We start from the raw sequence: 17,142 nt of genomic DNA on the forward strand, positions 1-17,142 counted from the left end.
GTCTGTACTGGTGTTCTTGGATAATACTCTGTCCCCTGTGTGAGACACAGACACTCCATAACCCCACACCAAAGTACATTTTCTCCCAAATATTCTCTCATCTTCACTGGGTTTGATCTTTGAGATGGAAAGTTCATCTATTCTACTTGCAGCCTTGGTTTTCTAATTCCACTGAAGCCTTTCACATCATCTGCTACTGTATAGAGCTGGCAAAACAATCTTCTTTCTTTCTGCCTAATCCTGACCCAATTTTAAAAAAAACCCAACAAAAAACCAAAAACACCAACAACTTTTATAGTTTCAAGCCAGAACCAAGCAAAACAAAAGTGTGTTTCAAAGTCAGTGTTCAATGGAGAAAAACCCAGTTCCCAAGTCCTTTCCAAATCCAAAGTGGACAGTTCCTCAGTCACTTCCAAGCCGGAAAGAGGCCATTTTATGAGCCAGAAAGCATCCATTTTCTGCGTCAGTCCTGAGCCAGAGAGGCTACTGCCTGAGTCAGTTCCAGGGGGGGAATGCCTGGCACTTTTCCAAGCTTGGGAGTGTTGCTATCACAGCAATTGTTTGGTGATGCCACCCCAATAAAGCTTCATTATGGTGTTCCTCTTTCTATAAACTTCAGTGCCCTCCAGTGTCCCCAGCAATCACTTATCTAATATTAGGATATTAAAAAATATGGAAAGATTTTAAAGAGACTTATTAAAATGCAATTAGCAGCGTGTACGACTTAAGCAGTGAGATTATTTAAAAAAACGACTTGATTGTGTGGAATGCCACGCACCTTACAGAGATAATAAAGCTGCCAATCAAGTCCATTTTCAAATTAGGAAATTTTCATTCTTTTTTTACAGCCCCCTAAGTGAATATTAAAACTGATTATTAACCTCGGAGTGCAGCAGCAGCCCCCGAGCTCTGAATGGGAGGTTTCATAACCGTGGGTAGCCTGGGCTCCAGTCCCCGCTTGGGCTGAGATCTCGGCGCTTATTTAAAGGGACAGCGCTCGCCCTTTGAATGAGGAAACCTGGGAAGCCTGGATGGGTCCCTTGTTTGGAAAGGGGCAAAGCTCCAGAGCTTGGGAAGTTGGGAGGCCAAAGCGAGCTGCCTGCAGTGGCCCTGCCGCGGTGTTTTAGAGCCGTGACAATCCGCAGGTAAGGCTGCCCCCGCACGTCCGATCCCAGCATCTCCACCACCCCTCAGCTCCCGGCGCTCAACCTGCCTTTTGTCCAAGGGAAAATGTGCACATTAAATAAATGTTTCTGTGGGAACACACACCTTTGTCATACCCGGGTTGCTGTGCATAGATTCTCAGTGGATGTTATTATTCTATGTTATTACTTCCCTTGCTAAATGTAAAACCCTGTCGTTTACCTTGCCTTCTTTTTATTTAATTTCTGTCCTACTGAGAGACAATCAAGTGTGACACTTCCTGCTATTTGACTTTGCTGGCATTTTTATTTCATTTATAAAAATGGATCTTTCTCTGAGAAATTAAGTCACATTACCTTGACAGGTTACTCCTTTTGCAGCTCTTTACTCCACTGTCAAAGGAGATTTATTGATGCTTCCTGGATTTCTCTCTTCAAGCTTGCAAACTGGAAATGATGAATTCTCTGGAAGGCAGCAAGCTAATTCTTGACTTGAATGCTTTATTTTGGGATAAATGCAAAGATTCAAAGGGACTATCTTAGTAGGGGGTAGCCAGAGATTCCAACTCCAAAGCAGGAGTATATTTTAGGATGTGCTCAACCTTAGTATATGTCTAATTTTACCTTTGCTGATCTCTTTGGGAACACACACACAGCCCTGAAGGTATGGACTTGGGCACTTCACCATGCTGGTGCCAGGCTGCTTTGCAGGAAGGAGAGTCCAGACAAAATCTAAACAGGGAGAATGTCACTGAGTTTGGAAGCATCTAGAAGTTATTTTACCAGCACATGTCTCTCATGACTGTAACTCCCTCTGGAATCTAGCTGTGGCACCTGGATCTACTTAGGATTCGCATGGAAGCTATCTGCACATCTTTTCAAAGTAAATAATCTGCCTGGGTTGGATAATGGGGGTTAGGAGGATGACAAATTGGGTTAATAAAATGTCAGCAAGAGCCAGGTTTTTAAGTCTGGAATGAGTCACAAGTGAAACAAGTTTAGTGGCCAGGGTTCACCCTTGATCTTGAATTGTTATTTGTCTACATCACTGAGTAAGCAGGGACCCAGTGTAATTCAGCATAACTGACAACCCAGCATGGGCAATATTCTTGGGGGGTGGGGGGAGAAAGGTGTTACTGCCTCGTTAGTCATGGCAGTTAATGAGAAGCACTGAAGAAACAGTAACCACAGAGGTGGAATTAGACTTCCAGGTGTCTGGGCTGAAAAGCAGCACCCCCAGCACACCCCAAATCTTGTGCTGCTCCTGAAGCCCTCAAAGTGCCTCTTTTCCGCTCCCCAGTGTTTTCATGGCTCATCCTTTAACTGGTTTGGGTGGGGAATGTATGGAGTGGTTTATATCAGGATGAACTGAATGTCCACGATCCTTTGGGAGGTTAGAGGGGAAAGCAGTGCAGTCAGTACTGAGGTACATCAGAGAGGACACGTGGGGGCTCGGGGAGCTGCACTGCAGCTGGGTTAGTAAAAGTGCAGAAAACAGTTCCGAAAGGAACTGTTGGTTGTGGGGGTTTTTGGTTTATTTTTCCTATTTCCATAAACAACTACTCACTGCTAAGCAAATTTTATGATGATTGGAACCACGCTGGCAATGACAAAGAGAATTAAAGAGATGTAATGGACATATAATCTTTGGGTCCGTGAGACACTAAATGTATGGTAATGTCAGCACAGTAAATAACTCCGTTATTAACATATGCTAAAATTAGATCAAGCAAAACAAGCATTCACTAATACTGAGACAATTCCTGGCAGAGAAGAGAGATTACTGAAAAGGTTTGAGTAAGTGCTGCGAATGGGTGATTGCCAGGCTGGAAAGCAAACTTCCAAAAGCATGAAGACTTTGTCCCAGAAGCTGCCTTGCATTCCTTGATTAGGATCAGCTTCAAGAAAAGCCTCACCGTGGGTGCTGGCAGAACCAGACATGAAAAGAACAAGCTCTACCTAATGCCAAATCTTCCAGCTGCAGCTTTGACAGCAGGAATTGCCCTGCAAGTCTGTGCTGCAGAAACTCAACACAGAGTTACACAAATGGTAAAGCAGCAGGAAGTCTGATACCCAGCAATTCAAATAAATTAGAGCAACCAATTGAAAATACAACTGTGTGTTATTTGTAGCAGCTTACTGAGCAAGGTAAGTTTTGATCCAGACATTCCTGAGCATGGAAGTGAATAATTAGGTGACACAGTCAGAGCTTCTATGTTTCTTCTCCTAAAAATAGACATGGAAGATCTGAAACAGCAAAAGGGGAGAGGGAGAATATTGAAAGCACCCCTTCAGTAGAAAAGAGCAGTTCCAAATCCTGGGATCTTGCCACCCCCCTGAGCTTTCCTCACCCAGCCATGTGTGCTGCAGGATGTCTGGCTGCTCCAGGCTCCCCGGCTGCCTCTCACAGTCCCTCCAGGTGTCAGCCTTGCACTTTGCATAACGTTTTCTTCCCTCAGCCACATCTGGAATGAAGTGTTGGGTTCACTGGAGATTCCTGACAAGAAAGCATCAGAGATCTTAAAATATTAAAACGCATTCCCTAATTTCATTTCAGGACAAAATGCTGAATTATCACAGCCAGGCCTCCCTCAAAACAGTCAAGCTGATGCCGTGGTGTGTGGGAGGGGGTCTAAGTGGGCCCATTAACTCCCTGCAGGATCTGCCAAGAGGACTGTGAACATTTGCCAGCCCAGAAACAGTTCAGGAGCCAGGACTTCCACTTGAGTCTTCTTTTTTTAGGATGTAATTGCCATGACTGTCCTTTCCTTGGCCTTAATCCCTAGCTGCTTCCCAAGATACTAAAAGCTTTTGCTCTCCTCTGCACTCTTGCACATAAATCAGAACCACACTGAGATTTTCTCACTGGATCTCGTTGTGGCAGAGCCCCTGGAAGCTTGAATGAAGGCAAGGACATGCAGGCCCACCACATCATCTGCCCCTGCTCTGACTCCAGGGTTAAATTGCTGGCAGTGCTGGTGTTTGGTTTAGCACAAGCACTGTGGGAAAGGCAGCAAAGAGAGAGAAATGGGCCTTGTCAGCCACACTTGCAGCGATAGGATCGCACAGATAGCCCAGATGTCAGCAGGAAGATTCCCCTTAGGATGCTGCTGTAATTTATGATATTGCTCAGAATTGCTACAATTCTTCAGGCAGGTCAGATTTGGGATGTATTCTTAAAACCACATGCATGAGCAATAATGCATGAAACTGTGAAAACAGAGCAGGAAGGGGGTTGTGTGAAGGCTGAGTTATGTGGTGTGGTAGGTTTGCAAAAATGTGATGTTTGGTTCAGGCTGAACTGTCTCTCAGTGTCATGAGTAGAAATCAGAGGCTCGGCAGAGTCTCAGTCCTGCAGGTTTTGAGATGACATCAGTGAATGAGAAACTGCACTGAGGTCAGGGGTTTAATTCTTGTAGTGTAGCCACAAAAGAGCTGTTCAGTGGCAACAATTTTCAGTAACTACCGGGCTGGGAAGGCTTCAAATATAGGCTGTGATGGGTCCAAAGGTCTGTATCCATTAACTGTCACAGGACAACTGGCAAACACAATAATGAAGGCAGTTTCCACAAGGTCTTCCAAAAAGTCTGGGTGTTTCAAGATTTTTATGGCTGTTAGGAGCAAGTCTGTCATGAAAACACAGTTCTGGGTGTCAGGTGCCACCAGTTCTTCACTGTGGACTTTCAGAATGACCTTGGGGAGCCTGGCTTACCCCAATACCTCAGTTTTCCAAGTGGTTGCCTGCAACATTAACTGGCCAGAGTTTGATTAATTAATTGCATTATAAATGTAAGGGCACTAAAAAGACATGAAAAAATTCAGAAAGAGAAAGATAGAAGTCGATCACCTCTGGCAGTTTCAAGTGCACAAAAAGTCCATTTGGTCACATTTGGGTGATCAGTAGCTCTCACCACTCTCATCAAGGATGACTTTCAGTTCTACGAGCATTAGTTCTCCCCTTTCCACAGCTGTCAACTATTCCTCATGTAAAGGTCTTGCTCCTCTTTCAAAATTACCTGTATTAAGGCAAATTATGTGTTCCCTTCCTTTCCCTGTTGAAAGTCATTTACATGAAGAATCACAGAACCGAGATTATAGATACTGGGGGAGGGAATGCAGAAATATAGCTAAGACTGGAAATTTGGGTGGGCCTCAATTTATGGTGGACAGCCAAAGAACAAAGGTCTGATGTCATAGTAAATCATTTATATTGCAAATGATTTAAAATAATGAAAACCCATATGCATTAAATTTTGCCCTGTACATCCATTTGACATATTTTAAGTAGACAAAAGATAGATTTTACATAAATCTTCAGTAAATGTACTTCGAAAAAATATCACCAGGCAGTAAAGCCTAACTGTTTTAAAAACAGTCTTTGTCCTATACTTGAGCTCCTGCTTCAGTGGGCATCATTCAAAACCAGCAAAACACTACTCAGACTGTCTCCCCTGTCCTTGAGAGAAAATAAAGAAAACAGAGAAGGAAAACTAGACTAAACAGCTTTTGAACAGATCCTGCCAAAGTTGTCCTTCACACTCTTCCAGGTGTTACAGGAATAGTTGCTACACCTTACCCAAGCCACCTGTGGCTTTGCCTCTGAAGGAGTCTATTTCCATCCCCTCATATAAATTCTAAAGTTTGTATTCAATATTTAGGGTCTGTCACACACCAACACGTGCAATTTTATAGACCAGTTCCCAGTCTGTGGATTTTAACCTTTGGCTTATGCCAGTCTGTGCTGATGGAAGCTCATGCTCTTCCACAATGGGGGTTACTACACCATCTAGAAAAAAAAAAAAAAAAAAAAGAAAATCTCTGAATCCCAATGCACTGGAAGAGGCATCAAATTCCTTTGGAAGATGCCTGGCACATCTTCACCAGGAACTGAGCTCTGGGAATGGACTCGATACCTCTGAGAATCACAGGCAGAAATCCTTCCCAGGCTCTGCTGCTGGATGCTCCAGAAAGGCAAGGGAGCCGACTCGCAGATGGGTTGATCTGACTCTGCCAAACAAAACAGAGCGAAGGGAATTTTGCATTCCCTGCATACAAGATGCAAACGTTTGACAGTTCCCACAGGTACCACTCAAAGCAGAGGGTGGAGCCGGCAGATAACCCCCACTGCTGTGCTTTGAACCCTCTCACAGCTCGCAAACAAAGGGAGGAAGGAGCACCTCACTGCCAGCAGGGGCTTCGGAGCTCAGAGAGGCCGACTGGCACCGTTTGGGTCTCCAGTCACCACCGAACATTTCTAGCTCCTCCCAGAGCTCTCTCGCAGGCTGATCCTTTGTGTGTGGAACTGGGTTTAGTAAGGAGCAGCCAGGACACCTCCAGCCCTGGATGGCTGATCCCAGATGTTTCAGTGACATGCACTTTAATCAGCCTCACCTAACACTAGGGCTCTCAGGACCCAGACCGGTGGCCACTGGGTCCTTTCAGGTCTTTACAAGAGCCAAACTTGTAAAAATCTGATTTTCATCGTGTCTGCTGAGAGATTAAAACACACATCACCTGTTCTAATCAGTTTTAGAAAAGTCGAGTAAACAAGGATACGAAGCAGAAGGAATGTGGAAACCCTGCTCCTTTAACAGGGTTGAAAATGAGATAGTTGGAATCATGGCTTTATAGGATCATGGGAAAATTGCCTAAAATATTTTAGGTGCTATAATGAAGTCTTAGGTGCTGCTTTAACTAAGGAGATTAGGAGGGGTGTGAGAACTAAATGATATTTCCAGGTACTTCTGTGTGGGTGGAAGCTTCTTATTTTGTTTAAGTGAAGCTTTTCTCTGGTGGTTGTTTATAGACTGCTTGCTATTGGTAAATTTTTATGTTGGTAACTTGCTGGTGAATGGAAAGCTCTATTTATGGTAGGTATTTCTGGAGAAATTGTTCTTCCTCCTTATATTCCTGCTTTATTCTGAGAAACTTGATGTTGGGGGGGGGGGAAATACTTCCACTGAGTAAGGGAGAAAGGTCAGAATTATTAACTATTGACAAAATCAGAAAATCAGGCTGGATTCTGACTACACTGACAGGCCATTATTCATTAAATTCTCCTGCTTTTTACATGGTCAGGAATAGTCTCAGCCACTTCATGTTTTTCAGTACCCATGGTTGTGTGATGCTTTTTTTTTTATCAGGAGCTTATATTTAGTTGCCCACTGCTGCTGTTTTTCATCCCAAGTGCTTTTGGGAGGGTGAACAGCTGATCATTACACCGAGTTTGCTTGCACCCCTGAGCACAGTTAACCTAGAGCAGCAAATAGTTATTGTATTGCACTTTGGTTTGTGCCTGTGGGCACACTTAAGTCAATATACATGATGGCTAGTACCACGTATTGCATCTGTCTGCACCCATGGGCCCTGGAATTGCCAGGGAGAGGGAGCTGGTGAATTAACTAGCACTGTGCCCGCTGGTGTAGTTACTTCAAGAGCAATACCACTGCTAATTGCTTAACTTCAACCTAATCATAATGCAAAATAACAGAACAAAAGTGCTGCGAGAATCCCAGTTCTTGCAGAAAATGGAGAGTAACATTTGTTCAATTCTAAGCTTGTTTGTTGCCAAAAGTGAGGAAGAAGCTCTTGGGGCAGGAGTCTCTGTTGTGGATAATTGCCCTTCTCCCCCTGCCTGTTTCACAGCCAGCACAGAGCTCCCTGCTCTCGCCAAGCTCTTACCTGCATGAAATCTAGTTCAGGGCTGGTGCTTACTCTGCTCATTAGTGCAATTACCACCAGATGCTGTGTGAGATGAAGGTCACTCTGGCTCAGTGCCACGACTGCCTCTTCAATAGGGTGATTGCTAAACTAACTCTGAGTGGAAATGGTGCAGCAGGTAATGTTGACATGCTGCAATTACCGCTCCGTCCTCACAGCGTGTTCAAACAGCGCTCGCTGCCTCCGTGCTGACTTGGCAACACCGGGACTGGCTTTGGGATGTGTATTGTGGGTCACTAGAAAATGTAGGAATTTCAGGAGAACGCCTCCCTCGAGCATTAGCTTATCTCTCAGCCTGTGTCTAGTCAGGTCCTCTCAGAACTCTGTTGAAAAATGGTAATTAAGTGATAAGGCTGAGTGTAAAGTCACACAGGGATAGATGGGCTGGGGTTCAGTGGTGCTGGGAGCCAGTTTTCACACCTGAAGAAATCTGAAGTGGGAGTCTTGAATACTCAGCAGAAGACATTAATGCAAGGGATTGGATTAGCCTTCCCTAGCAGTAGGGTCCTCTTTCCTTACTAATAAGGCTTACTTTTACTTCTTTTTAGGAGACCAGTGCAAAGAAAGTCAAGCTAGATGGGCACTGGGAACACAGACTGGATGAGTGCCACAAAGGGGCAGATGAGGAGGGGAAAAAGGTGGTAGAATTATTTTCCTTATAACAGTGTGGTACAGACCACAGATTAAGCTGCTGAACTGGCTGAAGCTCTGCAGTGCACTTTTTGTCTATGATGATGATGGCAGGGCTTCACAGCTCTGCTAATGCCAACCCTGTGTGGCTTCCTGTTCATATGGATCTTGTAATAAACACTGATTGTGTTACAGATGTCTCTGGTGTGACTGGAGACTAATGTGACTGTGACTGATGGACCAGATAAGCTCATTAGTAAAGTATCAGAATAAAATAACTTGGAGATGTGGAATGGCAATTATCCAGATGGAAAATGTCAGATTAAAACTGTAGAACAGTTAATAATGTATCGGTTTATAGTATTATCACTGCAAAGTAAAAAAAGTGGGGTGTTTATCTAGAGGGTGATGCTGCTGAAAGCTGATGATTAACCTTGTAAAAGGGACTAAACCAGGTGGAAAATACCATGTTCCTGTGAGCGATGTTTCTCCCCTCCATGTGGTTTTCTTTCACACAGGCTTGTCCTTCTTGTGACTGCAGCTCAGGAAAACCTGTGTAGACGGGCTCTTCTGCACTTCTTCTTTTTAAGTGTCAGTAGGAACAGGACTCCCTAAGCCACAATGCCTCTGGAGTTCAGAAGTTTATAATAGTGTACAGTGAGCTATAACCATTAAGTCTTCCACTCAAGTAAGTGGAGATTGGGTTTAGAGAGGATTAAGCTGTGTTATGGCAAACATTTACTGGGTATTAAAGGACAGGGCTAGAATTACTAGCTTTTTTTAACTTCTAGCAATCCTACAAAGTTGCTTTATGCAAGCTCAGTGAGCAGGGCAGTAAGAGGGGGAAAGGCACATAAAAACCCCCAAATATCTGGCGGGATCAATGAAGACATTGGTTCTGAGCGATGAACCAGTTGTTGGGGACGGCATCAGACAGCAAATATGAGACACAGACCTGAGCTACCATGAAACTCTGCATTAGTCAGCCTGGTTAATCGAGTTCTTCCCCAAATCCTCAGGGAATGTCTGCAGATGTGCAGATGGAGGTAGGCTGGATCAGAATGGTTCTGTTTAAGTGCCAACACGCCTCAGCCAGGATCTCTCGTACCTGTCTGTCAGTGGGAGGGTCTGAGTCCTGCTCCAACTTAGGGGTTTAAACACAGGCACCACCAGGGCGAGGTTGATTCCAAACGATTGCTGTGCTCAGCATCTCCAACACTCCTGTCCTGTTCTGTGAAAAAGGGATCTTGAAGTGCACCAGGAGTCTCCTCCTGCCCGACTGGAAGAGCCCTGGGTACACCTCAGATGAATTCTCCCTAGGGATGGAGGCCCCTCATCTTCCCTGGAAGCACTGCTTAGGCCTTAGAAGAGTCTGGGGGGGTTGTTTTTACTCTCGTGGTGTTTTGGGTTTTTTTGCTGCAAATCACAGAATATCCCGAGTTGCAAGGGACCCACCAGGATCATCCCGTCCAATTCCTGGCCCTGCACAGACACCCCAACACTCCACCCTGTCCTGAGAGCATTGTCCAAACCCTCCTGGAGCTCTGGCAGCCTTGGGGCCGTGACCACGGCCCTGAGGAGCCTGTTCAGTGCCCGACCACCCTCTGGGGGAAGAACCTTCTCCTGAGATCCAACCTGACCCTGCCGTGACACAGCTCCAGCCGTTCCCTGGGTCCTGTCACTGCTCACACAGAGCAGAGATGGTGCGGCACCGCACGAGGATGTTGAAGACCCCAGTGAGGTCTCCCCTCAGTCTCCTCCACGCTGAACAGACCAAGTGACCGAGTTGGGGTTGTTTTTTTTTTCAGTCAGGAGCTCTGGCAGCGCGGTGGGAGCGAGGCACAGCCGCTCAGTGCCGAGGGTCTCCCCGCCGGTCCCGCTCCCGTCCCGTCCCTCCCTCACGGCCCGCGCGCCGCCGGCTCCCGGCAGCTCCCGCGCTCGCGCAGACGCGGGCAGGACCGCACCACCGGCCCCGCGCCGGGGGGAGCGGGGCTCGGGGAGCTTCCTCGGCCATCGCCTCTGGTGCCGGGAGGCACCGGCCGAGCTCCGACTGGAAGCGAGCGGGACGCGCTGGGGCACAGTCGTTGCTCCGTGCGGCCTCGCGGCCGCAGGGCCCCGCCGCAACCTCCCCCTCCGGCCGCCGGGAATGGTTCGGCCCGGGCCCGGCCCGGCCGCGGAGGGGCCGCGGCCGCCATTTTGTGCGGCGCCGGCGGAGCGCGGCGGGCGGAGCGGGCATTGAGCGGGCACTGAGGGGCTCCGGGGACGCCGTTCCCTTCCCTGGCCGGTGAGCGGAGCGCGGGGCCGGTGGGACCGGGCTGCCCGCGGGGCTGGGGCGGGCGGAGCCGCGCACGGAGGGGGCAGGCTTGGGCGGGCCTGGCAGGCGGCGGGGCCCAGAGGGGCTGTGCCGAGCAGGCCCCGCGGCGGGAGCCGGTGGCACCCTCCCGCCGTGCTCGGGGACCCGTCGCTTCGGTCCCTCCGTAGCTCCGGGACGGCCCGAGGTGTCGGTCCGTGTGTCGGTCCGGCAGGGCCGGAGGCTTCGGTGTCAGTGTGTCAGTGAACGGCGCGTTTCGGTGTCCCCCGCTGTGTAATAAACACAGCGGTGCCTCGGGGCGAGGGAGACGAAAGCCGAGCCGGGGGGCACAGGGTGGTCGCTCACGCTGCTTTCCCCCTGTGCAGTTCAATAGCGTCCAGCGAGGATGTCGGAGTATATCCGGGTGACGGAGGACGAGAACGATGAGCCCATCGAGATCCCGTCGGAGGACGACGGCACGGTGCTGCTGTCCACGGTGACGGCGCAGTTCCCCGGGGCGTGCGGGCTCCGCTACAGGAACCCGGTGTCACAGTGCATGCGGGGGGTCCGGCTGGTCGAGGGCATCCTGCACGCCCCCGAGGCCGGCTGGGGGAACCTCGTCTACGTCGTCAACTATCCCAAAGGTCTGTGCTCGTTCCGTCGGTTCTTTGTACGAGGTTGCAGTGTTCTGCGTGAGTCACTGCTGAGCTAACGTGGCAACACTGTTCCTGTTGAACCCTCTGATTCATAGGGATCAGCGATTTATGTATATGTCTGTCCTGCCGAGTAGATTTGACCCCAGTAAGTTTTTAAGACTTTACCCAAACGAACACTTTAATGACAAAGTCTTGTGTTATCTTTGAAGGGTCCACAACCTCATCTAGACCTTCAGAGGCCGTGGTCTAATGGGACCTCTGTACTCACAGGCACTTCTCAAGCCTGGTTTGGTCAGAAGTACCATTTAAAAGTTATCAGGAAAAGAGAAGTCAGACCATCCTGCCCCACCCCTTTGGAAAAAAAGGGGAAGCAAATAAATCACTAATGCAATATTCTTGTTAAAACTTCCTGTCTTCTCCACCTTGTTATAGGCCTGTGAACGTTGCTGGATGATATTTAAGTAAACTAATGCAGAGCTAACTGGGTCAAATTGCATTTTGGAGGGGGACTTCAGTGTGGACTGGCTTTGGTCCAGGGCATTCAGATATTTTACAATAGGCTCCTAACAGCTGGCATGTGTCTCTTGTAGTCTGTACTCTTTCCCATCAGAGTTTATGATTTTATACCGTGCAGTTCATAATCAATGGATCGGTTTCCAGATTTGAGGATAATGTCTAATGTACTTTTTTATATTCAGATAATAAGAGAAAAATGGATGAAACTGATGCATCATCAGCTGTGAAAGTGAAACGAGCAGTACAGAAGACTTCAGATTTAATAGTCTTGGGTCTTCCCTGGAAAACCACTGAACAAGACTTAAAGGAATATTTCAGTACCTTTGGAGAAGTTCTGATGGTGCAGGTAAAATCCTTTTGCAGCTCAAGCAAAGAGGGACATTGGGTAGAAGTCAGGCTCCTGAGAAAGCAAGCAGAAACAATAGAGCCATGTAAACTTGGGGAAGATCAGAAGCTATGTCTCTTCCTAAGGGTGTGTTTTGTTCCATGAGCCTGTTATTAATTTTTGAGGGAGATGTTAAGGAATTAGATATTGCTGTGATAGCAGTATTTATAAGAACTCCCAAAAGAGATCTTCACTAAATTCCTTCAGTAACAATGCACTTCATCCTCGTGGTGACTTGTGGTTTTGTTTTTTGCCCTTAGGTTAAGAAGGACATTAAAACAGGCCACTCCAAAGGGTTTGGGTTTGTTCGGTTCACGGATTACGAAACCCAAGTGAAGGTGATGTCACAGCGGCACATGATCGATGGCAGGTGGTGTGACTGTAAACTCCCCAACTCTAAGGTACTTTGGGTTTTACTGCTGCTTTCATTGGTGCTGAAAGAAAAGAGGGAGGAGGTGGGTGAGTTGGGAAAATAGCTGGTTATGTGAGGCAGTGATGAAAATCTGGAAATAGTGTGTTTAATGTCCAGCAGTACCTGCCTAACTTGTCTGCTGCATGAATAAGTGCAGAATAAAGCAGCTGGAATAACTAATCTAGGGAAGAGCAGAATGAGTCTTTGAGTGCAGAACTGAACCTGTAGCTTCCAGTGTCTCTATAAGCAGTTATTACCAAAAAAGTGTCCTTCTGCAGTGGCCTTGTCACTGTCCCTGTGTGTTGCTCGTTTTCTTGTGGCTGCAGGCACGTTCTTGGAATAGAATTCCATTTATTTTTTAAACTCCTTTTACAATCTCAAACTTTCTTGATCTTCAGCCCGCAGAACAGGCCAGATTGAGGGGGGCCCTCATCATCCTATAACTCAGTTCTGCAGGGTGGTTGTGATGTTTTTGTCCTTCCCATCTCTGCAGCAGAGTCCCGACGAGCCTTTGCGCAGCAGGAAGGTGTTTGTGGGGCGCTGCACCGAGGACATGACGGCAGATGAACTCCGACAGTTCTTTGCCCAGTATGGGGAAGTGGTAGATGTCTTCATTCCTAAGCCCTTCCGGGCTTTTGCTTTTGTTACGTTTGCAGATGACCAGGTAAGTCATATTTTAACTTCATATTTAGCCTGCATTTCAGTAGCTTGATAAAGTATCATTTCTGGAACTACACATGAAACACTTACTTGTCCACTGTCCTGAGGATTCCAGTGGTGTTAGCTTGATCTGATTTATTGAATGGACTGAGGTTACATTTCCAGGCAGCTTTTTATACTGCAGCTAGCGTAGTGGTGAATGCAAAGATAAAACACTTCAGATCGGATTAAGTACATGCCTGTGCTTCCTTTGCAGGTTAAATATCTGCTCAGAGTCATGGGGGATGTTTTGTCTTGTACTACTAACATCTAAAAAAAAGACGTCTAACATACATTTAATCAATCCCTTATTTCTTATAGGTTGCCCAGTCTCTTTGTGGAGAGGACTTGATCATTAAAGGAATCAGCGTACATATATCCAATGCTGAACCTAAGCATAATAGCAATAGACAGTTAGAGAGAGGTGGAAGATTTGGTGGTAACCCGGGAGGCTTTGGGAACCAGGGGGGGTTTGGCAACAGCAGAGGAGGCGGGGGAGGACTGGGCAACAACCAGGGCAGCAACATGGGTGGGGGGATGAACTTCGGGGCCTTTAGCATCAACCCTGCCATGATGGCAGCGGCGCAGGCGGCCCTGCAGAGCAGCTGGGGCATGATGGGCATGTTGGCCAGCCAGCAGAACCAGTCGGGGCCCTCGGGGAACAACCAGCCCCAAGGCAACATGCAGCGGGAGCAGAACCAGGGCTTTAGCTCAGGCAACAACTCGTATGGAGGGTCCAACTCGGGGGCAGCCATAGGCTGGGGCTCGGCCTCCAACGCGGGCTCCAGCAGCGGGTTTAACGGAGGCTTTGGCTCCAGCATGGATTCCAAGTCCTCAGGCTGGGGGATGTAGACGCAGTGGGCTCTGATACTGACTCTATGGTGGGAAATCAAATTTTTCTAACTCATGGTAAGTATACTGTAAATTACATATATACTAAAGTTTTCCAAATCAATTTGTTCAGTGTGCAGTATATTCAGCAGTATTTTTGACATTTTTCTTTTTTTAAAAAAAAAAAAGAAAAAAAAAAGAAAAAGAAAAGAAAGGTAAAAGGAATTTTCTAAGTTTTGTTACATATCTAGTTGGAATTCTGAATGTTTGGAAGTGGACTGCTGTTTGCCCGACAGGTGAACTAACACTACAGTCGATAGGAAAGGTTTCTCCTGTAATACTTTATCCCTTGTTTCCTGGCTACCTGAATTCTTTGCATGTTCAAAATGGAACCATTGGTCAGAAACAGCATTCTCTCCCTCTTGTTTTTAATTTGATCCCACCATAAGACTCTCCAAGTGCCCCGTTGGACAACACAGTGTCGTTTTTGTTTTGTGTTTTTGTTTAACACTGTCTCCCCTCCATACTAAAGTACGATATGAAGGCTTCATTTAATCTCCGCAGTTCATCTCATTTCAAATGTGTATGGAAGAAGCACTTCATTGAAAGCAGTGCTGTAAATATTCTGCCTTAGGAATACTTCTGTCTACATGCTTTCTCATCCAAGAATACTTCATCACACCGCACATGCTGCGTCTTAGACGGTGGGTGTTCCATTTTTATCCGCTACTCTTTATTTCATGGAGTCGTATCAACGCTGTGAACGCAAGGCTGTGAGATGGAACCAGAAGGCTGTTTGAACTTTTGAAACCTTGTGTGGGATTGGTGGTGGTGCCGAGGCATGAGAGGGCTGGTATGTGCGAGATAAAGGAGCGAGCGCATGCAGAGACCTGGTGGTGCAGTAATGGGATTTTATTTGACTTGGCGAGATGTCTCTCAATCCTGTGGCTTTGGTGAGAGAGTGTGCGGAGAGCAATGATAGCAAATAAAGTACGAGTGTTTATTGCATTCAAAGGACATCCACATGTGGAAGACTTTAAGTGGGTTCTCTACCTAGTTAATCAATTAGTTGAATGTGTTATGTGAAATGGAATATTTGTATTTCTTTTCCCTTATGTCAACTGCTGTGAATGCTGTATGGTGTGTGTTTTTTTTCTGTTAATGATCTGTAAGTGTGGTAATGTGACTTGAAGACGATGGGGTTTGTGATGAGAACATTGAGCTTGTGGTGTGCTTTGCAGTAGCTCTTGTAGCAGAGATCACTAGAGCTCAGTGTGCCTCTCCAGGGTGGAAGTTCCACTGTCTGTAAGATATCCATAAGAATGCTGTTTGCTGCAGTTTCGTGTTTGGATGCTTTTTATAAGATTTGTCACTGTAGGAAATTCTTAAATAAAACTGATTTAAGTAATATGTGTCTTTGTTTTGCAGCCCTGAATGCAAAGAATTCATAGCAGTTAATTAATTTTACCCTTTTGAGATGAACTTCTGTAAAGCTTTTTGCAGTCACTCGGTTTGTTTCAGATAAGCAGGTTCTAAAGGAGCCACCGCCACACCTCTAAGCCACTGTACCCTTGCACTGTGCAGTGCCATAGATCTAAAATCCAGGTCCCACACCTTGGGGAGCCCGCACCTAGACTGGTAAGCAGCTCCCTCCAGATTCCATCTGTGCCAAGGAACGGGACTTGTTCGGTTAGGAGTCGGAGTTCCTCATCAGGAGGGGGTTGGGGGAGACAGACACTTGCTGTCCACAGCACCTCCTTTGGGGATGGATGTGTTTAACTTGTTTTTAGACCAGCCCACTCATGGGAAACAGGCTCCTGCCACACTTCCAGCCCAGAAGAACACTATTAACTCCTGGTGAAACTAGTCAGGAAAGACCTTCCAGCGAATAAAGCACCAGTAAATATAAACAGGCTGATAAATTCTGAGTCTGAAAAACTTAAGTTTATGACAGGTGTCACATAAGGGGCAGCTTCTTAAGGAAGGGCAGGATGTTTGAGCAGAAACTGGTGGAAGGGAAGTTCCACTGGTGGTAGGAGCTTGAGGAATTGTTTCACCTACTTGGGCTTGAAACCCACTGATCCCTGTTGTTCTGTGCACCGTAATCCTGTGCTGGAGCTGTGAACAGTCTGAATTGGGATATTTACACAGTTTTTAACCTATATAACTTTTCAAGTGAGATCTTCATTACTGTGTATCCTACTGAGGCTTGTGAAGGGCAGAGCACCTAAACAGCAGACAAAAGTGCACGGCTGAGTTTTCCACCTGCAGTATGAAAAAATCAGCTGTATCTCGATGTACTTGGTTTAAAGAGGGTTTCTAAACACTCAGGCTGAGAAGTAATCCTACACCTTTGTTCATATTCCACTGCAAAAAGTTGCTTACATTTTTTTTTCCTGCACCTAAGTCGGAATAATCTCCAAACTCTGTCCCATCTGTGAATTTTGCATTTTAGCACTTGCACTATTACCAGCTACTTCTGCTGAGTAACACTTAAAAATGGTATTCTTGGACCTCCAAAGACTAACTGTGACCCCCTGCAAGGAACTTCTTGGTAAGTTTTTGTAATTAGCATGGTTTTAATTCTGTTTAAATTGTTCAGGCTTAGGTTTTAAGTGGCTGGTTGGCAGCATTGAGTAGTCTTTGCTAATCATTTTAGCCTTCCTTGACCTTCAAACAAAATACCCAAAAATTTTAGAGTAATTTTCAAGTTTCAGTAGCATTTTTTAACTGCTTTGCATATTCTAGTGTTTATAAGTAAATAAACTATGATTGAAAATACATTGAAGTGTTTCGAGTCTTGATTTTTTTAAAGATACTTCATTTTCAATGATATTGTTCTAGAAAGTGAAATATTAATG

The 17,142-nt window shown here is 46.3% G+C and overlaps 1 protein-coding gene and 1 long non-coding RNA gene across 5 annotated transcripts; one reads left to right on the plus strand and one right to left on the minus strand.

Moving 5' to 3' along the window:
* Window positions 1-588: 588 nt before the first annotated feature.
* LOC113995839 lies at window positions 589-10,166 on the minus strand. 3 transcript variants are annotated; one of them, XR_005565476.1, is made up of 9 exons: window positions 10,128-10,164; window positions 9,601-9,723; window positions 6,056-6,149; window positions 5,862-5,928; window positions 3,494-3,639; window positions 3,283-3,389; window positions 1,767-1,874; window positions 1,500-1,641; window positions 589-649 (listed from the first exon to the last, which is right to left on the minus strand). It is a non-coding gene; the product is annotated as an uncharacterized LOC113995839 (long non-coding RNA). The 3 variants fall into 3 exon arrangements; XR_003543549.2 differs by lacking the exon at window positions 589-649 and having other exon boundaries at window positions 1,430-1,641; XR_005565477.1 differs by lacking the exons at window positions 589-649; window positions 9,601-9,723 and having other exon boundaries at window positions 1,430-1,641; window positions 10,128-10,166.
* A 530-nt stretch (window positions 10,167-10,696) lies between these two features.
* Window positions 10,697-15,691, plus strand: LOC113995841 (TAR DNA binding protein). Of its 2 annotated transcripts, none has more exons than XM_027736328.2 (6): window positions 10,697-10,776; window positions 11,169-11,426; window positions 12,137-12,300; window positions 12,600-12,740; window positions 13,245-13,415; window positions 13,772-15,691. In XM_027736328.2, the coding sequence occupies exons 2-6, from the start codon at window positions 11,189-11,191 to the stop codon at window positions 14,300-14,302; spliced, it is 1,245 nt and encodes a 414-aa protein (XP_027592129.1). In that variant the 5' UTR covers window positions 10,697-10,776; window positions 11,169-11,188; the 3' UTR covers window positions 14,303-15,691. The 2 variants fall into 2 exon arrangements, with proteins under 2 accessions (XP_027592129.1, XP_027592131.1); XM_027736330.2 differs by having other exon boundaries at window positions 13,248-13,415.
* Window positions 15,692-17,142: the final 1,451 nt, after the last annotated feature.

This window comes from Pipra filicauda, unplaced genomic scaffold (assembly GCF_003945595.2).
Source record: "Pipra filicauda isolate LSUMZ 115617 unplaced genomic scaffold, ASM394559v2 scaffold47_size6085603_pilon, whole genome shotgun sequence".
NCBI classification, from domain to species: domain Eukaryota; kingdom Metazoa; phylum Chordata; class Aves; order Passeriformes; family Pipridae; genus Pipra; species Pipra filicauda.